This window comes from Delphinus delphis, chromosome 3 (genome assembly GCF_949987515.2).
Source record: "Delphinus delphis chromosome 3, mDelDel1.2, whole genome shotgun sequence".
NCBI lineage: Eukaryota > Metazoa > Chordata > Mammalia > Artiodactyla > Delphinidae > Delphinus > Delphinus delphis.
Window position 1 is genome coordinate 142,767,443 of NC_082685.1, and position 12,764 is coordinate 142,780,206.

Genomic DNA, 12,764 nt, shown 5'->3' on the forward strand with positions numbered 1-12,764 from the left:
AGAAAAGATTTTAAGAAAACTCTTGTTTTAAGCATCATGGTTTTGATATTGTGCAGTTGTCAAATTACCATGAGGAAGAACTACAAAAGGAAACATTTTATTTTAGAAGTTTTTTATGTAAATGACAATTTACTACTACCTAATATAGAAACTAGGAGCAGGGATCATAAGATCCTTTCCTTAATATATATACACAGTGAGAAAAAGAAATGACAGAAGCACAACCTAACTTGCTTCAAGGAACTAGAAAAAGAAGAATAAAGTAGAAGAAGAAGAATAAAGTAGAAAAAGAAGAATAAACTAAGCCCAAAGTTAGTAGAAGAAGGAAGGAAATAACAAACACCATGGCAGAAATAAACAAAAATGAGACTAAAAAGAGAATAGCAAAGATCAATGAAAGTAAGACTTGGATTTTTGAAAAGATAAACAAAGTAGACAAGCTTTTAGCTATGCTTACCAAGAAAAAAAAAAAAGACTCAAATAAAATTAAAAATGAAAGGGGAGACATTACAACTGATACCACACAAATACAAAGGACTGTAAGAGACTACTACGAACAATTATACACCAACAAATTGGACAACCTAGAAGAATGAATAAATTCCTACAAACATATAATCTACCAAGATTAAATCATGAAGATATAGAAAATCTGAACAGACCAATTACTAGGTGACTGGTCCCAAAAACCTCCCAACAAAGAAAACCCCAGGACATATGACTTCCCTGGTGAATTCTACCACACATTTAAAGAAGAATTAATAACCAATTCTTCTCAAACTCTTCTAAAAATAGAAGAGGAGGAAACAGCTCCAAGCTCATTTTACAAAGCCAGCATTCCCCTATACCAAAATCAGACAAGGGCACTACAAGAAAAGAAAAATTACAGGGCAATATCCCTGATGAACAGAGATCCAGAAGTCCTCAACAAAATATTAGCAATAAAAAGATCACATACCATGATCAAATGTGATTTATTGCAGGGATGCAAGGAAGGTTCAACAACCACAAATCAATCAATGATACACCACGTTAACAAAGTGAGGATAAAAATCATGATTATCTCAATAGATGCATAAAAAAAAACATTTGACAAAATTCAACATCCATTCACAATAAAAACTCTCAACAAAATGGGTACAGAGGGAATGTACATCAACATTATAAAGGCCACATATGACAAGCCCACAGCTAACATTACACTCAATGGTGAAAAGATGAAAGTTTTCATTCTAAGATCAGGAACAAGATAAGGATGGCCACTCTTGCCACTTTTATTCAACATAGTACTGAAAGTCCTAGACAGAGCAACTAGGCAAGAAAAAGAAATAAAAGGCATCCAAATCAGAAAGGAAGAAGTAAAACTGTCACTATTTGCAGATGACATGTTATTATACACAGAAAACCCTAAAGACTATACCACAACTGATAGAACTAATAAACAAATTCAGTAAATTTGCAGGATACAAATTCAATATACAAAATTCAGTTCTTTTTTGATACACTAACAAACTTCCAGAAAGAGAAATTAAGATAATTTCATTTATAACTTCATCAAAAAGAATAAAACATCTAGGAATAAACTTAACCAAGGAGGTGAAAGATCTGTATACTGAAAACTGTAAGGCATAGTTGATGAAAGAAACTGAAGAAGATACAAATAAATGGAAAAATATTCCATCCTCATGGACTGGAAGAATTAATATTGTTAAAAAGTCCATACCACCCAAAGCAATCTACAGATTCAATGCAATGCAATCCCTATCAAAATTCCAATGGCATTTTTCAGAGAAATAGAACAAACAATCCTAAAATTTGTGTAGAACCACAAAACAGACAAAGAGTAAAGCAATCTTGAGAAAGAAGAACAAAGCTGGGGGCACCACACTTACTGATTTCAAACTATATTACAAAGATACAGCAATTTCAGTGGTATGGTGTTGGCATAAAAACAGAGACATAGATCAATGGAAGAGAACAGAGAGTCCAGAAATAAACTCATGCACATATGGTCAATTAATTTACCAAAAAGGCACCAAGAATATTCAATGGGAAAATGATAGTCACTTCATTAAATCGTGTTGGAAAAACTGGACAGCCACATGCAAAAAAATGAAACTGGACAGCTATCTTACACCATACACAAAAATCAACTCAAAATTGATTAAAGACTTGAATGTAAGACCCAAAACAATGAAATTCCTAGAAGAAAACAGGCGGTAAGCTCCTTGACATTGGTCCTGGCAATGATTTTTACCAAAAGCAAGACAACAAAAGCAAAAATAAACAAATGGGACTACATCAAACTAAAAAGCTTTTGCATAGCAAAGGAAACCATCAACAAAACAAGGCAACCTACTGAATAGGAGAAAACATTTGCAAATCCAATGTCTGATAAGGGGCTAATATCTAAAACATATGAAGAACTCATACAACTCAATACGTAAAGTAACCAAACAATCCAATTAAAAAATGGGCAGAGGATCTGAACAGACATTTTTCCAAAGAAGACATACAGATGGCCAACAAGTATATGAAAAGGTGCTCAATATCACTAATCATGAGGGAAATGAAAATCAAAACCATGAGATATCACCTCACACCTGTTAGAATGGTTATTATGAAAATGACAACAGATAAGTGTTGATGAGAATGTGGACAAAAGGGAACCCTTATGTACTGCTGGTGGGAATGTAAATGGGTACAGCTATTATGGAAAACAGTATGGAGGTTCCTTAAAAAATTAAAAATAGAACTACCATATGATTGGGCAATTCTACTTTTGGTTATATATCTGAAGGAAATGGAACCATTATCTCAAAGATATCTGCACTTCCATTTTCACTGTAGCAGTATTTGTAATAGCCAAGACATGGGAAAAAAACCTAAGTTGTTTAGCTCATTGATGGGTGAATAAAGAAAATGTGGCATATAGACACAATGGGATATTACTCAACCAAAAAAAGAAGTTAATCCTGCCATTTGCAACAACATGGGTGGACTCTGATGGCATTATGCTAAGACAGATAAATAAGTTAGAGAGAGAAAGACAAATACTGTATGATCTCACTTATACGTAGAATCTAACAAAAACAGAATTCACAGAAGCAAAGAACAGATTGATCTTTGCAATCTGTAGGAGGTGGATGAAATGGGTAAAGGCAGTCAAAAGGTAAAAACTTCCAGTTATAAGATAAATAAGTTCTGGGAATACAATGTACAGCATGAGATGATGGATGTTAACTAAACTTACTGTGGTAATCATTTCACAATAAATACGTATAGTCAGCCCTTCATATCTGCGGATGGGGAACCTGCGGATACAAAGAGTTGACTGTATGATACCATTTTATATAGGGACCTGAAAGCATCTGTGAGGGGTCCTGGAACCAACTCCCTGTGGATACCGAGAGATGACTGTATATCAAATCATTATTTTATATACCTTAAACTAAAACAACGTTTTTATATATTTTATATACCTTCAACTAAAACAACGTTTATTATATATTTTATATACCTTAAACTAAAACAATGTTATATATAACGTTGTTAAAATTAACAACGTTAATTTTATCTCAATAAAACTGGAATGAAATAAATGATGGCAGCAATGTTTTCAGATATACACTGAATATAAAGTATGTATACACAAGTGAGACTTATCTTAAAAAATTACTTCATTAGATAAATTCAATTAAAAATGGGATAACTGGGGCTTCCCTGGTGGTGCAGTGTTTGAGAGTCCGCCTGCCGATGCAGGGGACATGGGTTCGTGCCCCGGTCCAGGAAGATCCCACATGCCGCGGAGCGGCTGGGCCCGTGAGCCATGGCCGCTGAGCCTGTGCGTCCAGAGCCTGTGCTCCGCAACGAGAGAGGCCACAACAGTGAGAGCACCGTGTAATGCAAAAAAAAAAAAAAGGGATGACTACATTTCTTTATATAAAAAAACTAGACAAATTTTAGCTCTGACTATAAGATTCACTTTGGTCTTCATAACTGCACAAAGTAGGAAAAAAACTGGTTCCTCTATTTTAAAAGTGAATGAACTCTGAATCAGAGCTTTGAAAGGCTATGATTTGTTGAAGGCTCTGATTCCAGTGCTCTTTGAACTACAATGTATAATGGGCTTAACGGAATTGTCAAAAGTTAGCATGTCAGTAGTCAAAGAATGCTATTTTTTTGTAGGTGCAGAAGAGGATCCATATTTAAAAATTCATATTATATTGTATCATATTATATCATAGTATAGTACAGCATATACTGTTAACTCTAATATATATTACTCTAACATACTGAATTTTTAAAAAAACTACTGAAAACCTCCCCATACGAGAACTTGATACAGATATTAAGATAATGAATACCTACTTGATATACTATAATACATTATAATATGTATTATAACATACTGTATTATACTATATACAATAATATTAAAATATATTAACTATTTAATATAATACTATGATATACATACAATGTTACAGTTATCAAGTAGCTATTCATTATCTTAATATCTGTACCACGCTCTTGTAGGGGTGGGTTTCAAAAACATTTTTTAGAATGAGAGAATTCAGTATGTTGGAGTAATGTGTATTTCTTCATAAACAGTAGAGGGTTCTCTTAGAATTAATCATTTGTTTTCTCTCACCCTTCAACCATATATCTATTTCTACAGATAAGAAAACCTTATAGAAGCTATGACCTTAGCTGGCCTGAGATAATGAATGGGAAGGAAAGAGAACACTGCTAGCAAACTTCAATACATTTAATTTTTATGAAAAAATTCTACTTAATGAATCTCTTTAAATCAATAGTTATATCAATTATCTACTGAGTAATATCTGAACCAGAGAAATTCTATAAATAGAAATCATGGACAAAATTTTTCAAAGTATTGCTCTAAAATCACAAGTCAAGTGTGTATTATGCCAACTTCTGTAATAAATACTCTCCAAAAACTTCCTAAAGATATAACTAATGATAAAGTCTTTACGGAAACTAAAAGTTTTATTTTTTTAGAAAAGTATTTTATATATTGTTCAAATGAGCCAAAGTAAATTTCTACTGTAGCATAATTAAGGATTTTGAATATTATAATCATAACTACTTTACTGAGGATTTCTCAATTTAGGAATTCATAAACTATGCCAAAAATTCACTCTCAGAAACAGTACTTTCTCTCAGACTTACGAAGCCTAGAGTCCTAAACACAATCCAATACTACATAAAATATGAATGCTACATAAAAGGCAAAAACTAATTTTAGTGACCAACATTTTACTACAATAGTAACTGAGGTGAAATAACTGCCTCTAATAATGACTGCAATCATTAACTAATCAAATGAGCACTATATTTTAAACACTATTGACTATTAGAGCTGTTAGATAACTTTTTAGTTTAAAGGCCATGATCTCAAATAACAGATGGTATGTTATATTCTTGAAAGCAGTAAGTGCAAATGATGGAAAACAATACACTATTAAGAAGGAAGTAAGGGGAGGAAGAAGAAAAAGTGATTTCCTTGGATATAAAGCTTAGGTATTTTGAGACACTCAGGAATTGTAAAAAACCAAAACCAAATTGTTATGGTGTGTAATTACAAATAATACACTGTTAGCAACACATACTGCAAATTAGTTAATGATCATGCCCAGACTTAAAGATGGTATAAGTTTATATTTTAATTTGGAGACATACTGTACATTAGGGTATATTAGGATAATATTTTAAGTAAAAATATTTTAACCATAAAGACATTATTTTTGCATTTAGTATACTGCTTGAAGTATATTGTAATAGATAGAAGATATTTTTTTTAATTTAACGTTTTTACAAAGGTTATGTTGGTTCTCCACTCCCATCTCCCCTTGGCAAGGAAGAAACAAGGTGATGGTAAAAAGACTGGGAAGATAACAGCCCCAGGAAATCAGAACAGAATGGATTCTGAGCCAATCTTGTAACAGCTATAGAGCAAAATAAAGGTAAAGAATAAATTAAACAGACATGAATATGAGTAGGTCTCCTTTGGAGCTTAACAAAAACTAGTAGTTGACAGGGTGGAAAGAGGTATTACAAAGTTCAGGGAACAGCTGAAAATTATGTAGCTTTTGAGCTAGGATCTACAGGTGGGAACATAAAAGATACATATACAATTTTAATCTGCACACAAAAGCCTTTTCTAACATGGTAGCAATACTGTCTATTCATTAAACAGGCATTTAATATGCTCTTTTTTTTTTTTTGCGGTATGCGGGCCTCTCACTGTTGTGGCCTCTCCCGTTGCGGAGCACAGGCTCCGGACGCGCAGGCTCAGCGGCCATGGCTCACGGGCCCAGCCGCTCCGCGGCATGTGGGATCTTCCCGGACTGGGGAACTAACCCATGTCCCCTGCATCAGCAGGCAGACTCTCAACCACTGTGCCACCAGGGAAGCGCAATATGCTCTTTTTACGTACTAGGTATTATGCTAGGTACTAGGGCATACACAGATCCCCAAAGAAATAAAATTAAATGTAACAATGTCACTTTACATTTAATAAGTTCACACAACAGACAAAAGTAAGTAACCTATACTGGGAGTCATAAACCTATACCCCTACCATTCAAAATTTACCAGCTTAAAGCATATTCAAGGAATTTAAAATTACCCTAAAGGATGGCTATTTTAAATATGGGTATCAGATGAAATTTTATGGCTCTTCCAAGAAAGGAAAACCTACCAAGAATTCTGGCCCTAAGGATCAACAAAAAAGTATCCCAGCAATATTCAATTTTTACTTAGAAAACACCAATATGTCAGAATATGTGATTTTCTGTGACTCTCTGAAGAAAATACCAAGTAATGTGTACTACAAGGCGTCAGTAATCCACAACTGGCCTTCCTATGCATGTAATTTAAAAAGTCCACAATTATATACCTCTGCTATTGTTAACTTAGTAGCAGAGATCTAAAATAAAAGCAAAATTAGTACATTGCTGAAAAGCAGATATTAATTCTATGGTATAAACAAAGCCAAAAAGATATCTACATGGGATCCCGAAATGAATCTAAGCATTGATGAAAAGGTTCACTTAATATAGTTGCATATATATTGATATATGTGTGTGTATATACATACATGCACATGCATACACACAAACACCATACTCTAACAGGCAGACACACCCAGATTAGTTACTCACTAACATCAACATATCAAGTATATACATTTGTGTTAAAAGGTATATTTAGGAAAAACACTGGATTAGTACTAAAAACTTTGTATTCACAAGCAATGAAATCACATGTGGAAAAAACCAGGAGAAATAATACAGCAGTTACTAATTAGGAGCTATATTCATTTCTTGATATTCAGCTATAAGGATTCTTTGTTAGAACAGAGTTTAGAAAAGCAAGGCTGGCATAAATAAGCTGACAGAGGGCAGGGGAGAAAAAGATGGTCTAGATCAAGGGGACAAGAGGGTACCACTTTCCATCTTTCCATCTGACTCTTCTAAAGTTGTATAACTTACACTCTTTAGTTTATATATATAAGCCACTTCCAAACTTTCAGTGAAAATTAATAAAGACAATCTTTATCTAAAAGACAACAATTCTAGTGCAAGCTACTACATTCTAACAAGCTCTTTTACCTAAACGATTCTGAAAAGATGCATTCAAGTTAAATACTAAAGACTATTAATTAAAGCTAAAATCTTAATTAATTTTTATAGATCTGACAGCCAAATTTAAAATCTGAAAGCTTCACTAAAATAGTACAAATATTAGTGATTCAGAGGCAATCTTTTTTCATTTTTGAAAGACAAAACCAAATAAATTAACAGTGAGAAAGTAAACGTTTGAGAAGACAAGAATAAAAACAGATTAGTCGTGACACGTTATTTATTCGAATACAGTTCTTAGTAGTAATACTGTTTTCAACGAACTTTTTTTGATAGAGAAGGTACAATGGCATTTTACAAAACTAATAACCAATACACCTTCTGTATCTCCTAATACATTAAGTGCAGTTACACAACTTTCTGTGATGATGCAAATGTTCTCTCTCTGTGTTAATAAGGTAAACACGTCACATGTTGCTACTGAAAATATAAATTTTAAATTGTATATAGTTTAAACTTAATAGCCTAAAGAGGCTAGTGACTGTCATATTGGACATCACAACTCTAGAGTTTCATGTATTTGTTTTTTTTTTTGGGGGGTTTTTTTTTTTTTGTTTTTTGTTTTTTTGCGGTACGCTGGCCTCTCACTGTTGTGGCCTCTCCCGTTGCGGAGCACAGGCGCCGGACGCACAGGCTCAGCGGCCATGGCTTACGGGCCCAACCGCTCCGCGGCATGTGGGATCTTCCCGGACCGGGGCACGAACCCGTGTCCCCTGCATCGGCAGGCGGACTCTCAACCACTGCGCCACCAGGGAAGCCCCTCATGTATTTGTTAATAAGTATAAATCTAAGTTCTTAATGAACTTCTTTCATAGAATATGAATTTAAAAATCAAATAAACTATCACCTCTGTTGCCTTAAAAACTATATCCCAATCTATTTATATTGCATGGGCTAAATAGGTCTTACCACACAGCATCATTAAATTTTATATATACATATATAAAAAAATAGTATACAAAAGAACACAAAATAATATTTTCTATACAAACTGCCACTGTATTCTCAGCACTTAAGACTTTTTTTTCCTCCTGGAAACAATACTATTTATGTAACCAGAGAATTTAACTCAGAACCATGAGAAAAAAACCCACAAAAAACCCCAAAAACAAAACAAAACAAAAAAAACCCAAACAAATAAAAATACCAAAAAACCTTTAAAACTGATGATTTAACCCAATTTAAGAGGTAACTACCATTCCCTATTACTCTTCCACAGAAAAGGGTAAAACTACATATTTTAAAAAATGATACATTCATAACTAATCACCTCCTCCACAAAAAGATGAAATAACCTTTTATATAACTTTCTAAACTATATACATTCAAACTATTCATCAGTAATTAACTCAGAGACAGATCTGTGAGAAAACAATATTAAGAGACACTTAATATTCTTAAAAGAATTTATAATGTTGAGTTTTTTATACCACATAGCTTTACTGAGACTTTAGAAATTAAAACTCAGTCAATTTATTACCTAATTATAGAGAATGGATTCTCTCTACAGTCAAAATAACTTTTTAAAAAGTTGTTAAATACATCTATTTCAGTCATCCATTCAAATCATTCACTTGATTAGCAAGCAACTTTCAAAAATACTGAAATAATTAAACAGCAAAAGGAACTCTTCTCTGTGAACCAACAGTAAAAATCACGACTACGGTGAGTAGTAGGGGTGGGAGAAAAAGAATTTTCAATGAGAACTTTTTATCTATTATTACGGCAAATAATTTCACTGTTGTTTTATATTGTTCTTTCCATGCAGTAGTGTTTCAATTTTTGTAAATTTCCATTTTTTTTATCCATAGTAACCCTAAAACTTAAAAGAAAACTCACTAGAACACAGATGACATCAGAGTAAGTATTCTTACCTTTATTTGACTTTGATGGTTTATTCTTGATAGGTTTAAGGGAACTTCTTGATTTATCCTCTCTATCTTTAATAAGTTTCTGAACATCATCCAAAGACAGTTTTTGCAGGACTACTACAGGCTTAGCTCCTTTATTTAGATCTTCAACTAATCCCATTTTTTCTACTTTGTCTTTCTGCTCTCCTTTCATTTCCATTTTCTTTGTCTCCTGAGTAATATTGCCATCTTTATCCCTCTTGATTTTTGGAATGACAAAATTTTTCAATGCACCAGACCTGCCCCCCAACAAATAACTTGGAAATTCTGCCTTATTGTCAGGGTGTGTTTTATTACTGTCTACTTTACTCTTGTTACCCTCTGTCCTTTTGTCATCTTTACTATTTGGTGATTTGAAACCAGGCTTATCAGGTCTTGATTTATTAGAATCTCCTTGTTTAACACGAGGACTGTCAGGTCTTGCTTTCTGCTCCCCAGAAGATGGTCTTTCCCGTGAGTCCCCTGATTCATGTCTGTGTTTTCTTTCTATTTTATCAGGTTTTGAACCATCAGATTTAATGCCATGTTCATTTCTACTAGAGGATCTCAATGTTTCTGGTCTTCGAACCCTAGATTGATCCCCCCGATGTCGTTCAGATTCACTCCTGTCATCTGACTTTTGTTTACTATCATGGTCACGTCTTAGTGACTCAGAAATAGATCGCCCATCAGGTCTCTGCTTTAAGGCTTCAGCTCTTTCTGATTTTAACCGAGGTGAATCAGATTTAATGTCCTGTTTATGTTTAGACACTTCAGGTTTTTTCTCTGTTGATGGCTTTCCAGAATCCCTCCTATTTTCATGCCTATGTTTTGGTGTTTCAGGCCGACCTTCAGTTTTTTGCTTTGGAGTTTCAGGTCGGCCCTCACCTTTCTGCTTTGGAGTTTCAGGCCGTCCATCACCCTTTTGTTTTGGGGTTTCAGGATGCCCATCACTCTTTTGTTTTGGAGTTTCAGGTCGGTTTTCACCCTTTTGCTTTGGGGTTTCGGGTCTTGACTTTGTTGTTTCTGATCTGCCATTATTTTGTTTGTTGTCATTTAACTTTGTGTCAGACACTCTGTTTTCATTCTGTTTAGGCTCGGCTGTGGTGCTCTCATTTTGTCTGGATTCGATCATTCTGTTCTCATTCTGTTTAGGTTCTTCTGTTTGTACCTCAATTTTAGTTTCTATCTTACTTTCACTAGATTTTGTCTCTACCAATCTGTTTTCATTTGGTTTAGACTCTGCCAATCTACTTTCGTTTTGTTTCGCTTCACTCTTTAAAAGCTCAGGATCAGACTTTTTTTTAGGAGTCTCAGGATGGTTTTCTGGTGTAGATTTAAGATTTCCAATAATATCTTCCTGAAGAACAGAAATAGGTGCATCATTACATTGTTTGATTTCTTCAGGCTTTTTTATGGAGTCTGAATCCTGAGTTACAGAGGCCTGAGAGTCCACTCTTCCTGCCTGATGAAGATCAATGCTAACCATTAATGCTGGCCTTGACCCATTTCCCGTAGAACCCGTCTCCTGAGAAGCTGGTCTATTACCTCCTGTAGCACCCCCAGCCTCCTGTGGGTAAGAATCTTGTTTTCTTTTTTTCAAAGGCTTATCTGAAATTCAAAGATAAATATTCAGTATCAGTAATAGACATATATTCTTATCTTATTAAAAACCATATGGACTTTGACTATTTTTTAAAGTCACATTTTTAAAAAATGTGGTGAATGCAAATGTCAATACACATATATAAAATAGTAGGCACGAATGGCATAATACTTTTAAACCAATGTTTGAGGAAATATTCATGCTTGCTGTACCTCAATAAATATTAACAAGTATAGTATAAAGATCATTTAAACTGCTAACTGAATAAAAACTACAAAGAGCCCCAAATTTGCCAACATACAAAACAGGGTGCTTTTGTCACATGTAAGAGAAGTATGGAAAAGAATAAAACTCAAAAGAAAATAGAAATCATGCCACTGGAAAATAGGTAAATGAGGAGAGTAAGAAAAAAAAAAGAATTTAATAGTTTGTTATTAACCTTTGATCCAGGATTCAAATTCTTCAAGGTGTCAACAGCACAAATGGAATTTAAAAGCTAACACACAGTTAGAAGTATCTTTAGACAAGGAAACATAATTATAAAAATGAGAAGCATTATAATAAGAACTTTTTAGATAAATGCTATCTTTCTTAAGCAACTTCAACTGAAGAAAAATGCTTCAGCTCTTCAACATAAAGTTCTAGGGGTCTATATACTGGCTTAAGAAGAAATTATTTACAGTATTTATGTGCAATTTAAAGACAAAAATACACACAAACACAAATCTACCACTATAATAAAATGTCATGGTATTTTTAACAGCTATGTATTTCTGTGCATGATTCCACTTGACTCAAGAGGCTCCTAGGTCATTTTCTATAAACTGAATTTCCAATTCTATAAATTGAATTTCCAATTAGGTCTTGGGAATCATAACATGATATATAACTATAACACTATAGCACCCTGAGACTTTGCCTGCTTTAATGATACTTGCTGAATTGCCTGGCTGTTTTAAAAGTTATTTTTAATCTTTTTTATTATTCAGGAGAATCTTTAGATTCTCTTATACTATTCATTAATGTGATACAGTATCACTTAAGGAAAAGATCACAAGGTGAAAAGTCAAAATGACCACTAAAAACAGCCCCTTAATATTAGGGAACCAAGTTCTGAAAAAAATGTTTTTAATAGTAATGATGCTTTTATACACCAAAGTTTCATCATTTTGTTTTGAAAGTGAGAAGTAGCAGTCCCTTACAGCTTACAATCTAATCAAATATTACTAAAATTTACTTCAGATATTTGCCAGTAATTTTTTGAAGAACTAAGCCATTCTGCTTTTTCAGTAATTCAGAAGTCAAATCTATCATCACATATACTCCACTTGCGAAATAACTACACGATGATAATAATAAAGTATATTATCATTAAACTGTTTTCCCTAGTTAAAACTAACCTGGTAAGAACTTATATGAAGCTTTCTGCATCAATACCTAAGAAAAAAGCACTTAGAATACTAATTTATAGAATTTTGCTTTTGAATGTTCTGCCACACAAAATCATCTTTATATCTTGCCAATGGGCACACCAAATAATTATTACCTCAAAATCAGGATGCTTGTAACCTTATACTTATCCCTTAAACTTCTATGATA

General features: G+C 33.5%; 1 protein-coding gene across 5 annotated transcripts in view; it reads right to left on the minus strand.

Moving 5' to 3' along the window:
• NIPBL (NIPBL cohesin loading factor) overlaps positions 1-12,764 on the minus strand; it is a 191,663-nt gene that overhangs the window by 79,657 nt on the left and 99,242 nt on the right. For all 5 annotated transcript variants that reach the window (XM_060009584.1, XM_060009583.1, XM_060009581.1 and 2 more), the window contains one exon: positions 9,545-11,170. In XM_060009584.1, the coding sequence (XP_059865567.1) occupies positions 9,545-11,170 (1,626 nt within the window). The remainder of the gene's footprint in view (positions 1-9,544; positions 11,171-12,764) is intronic.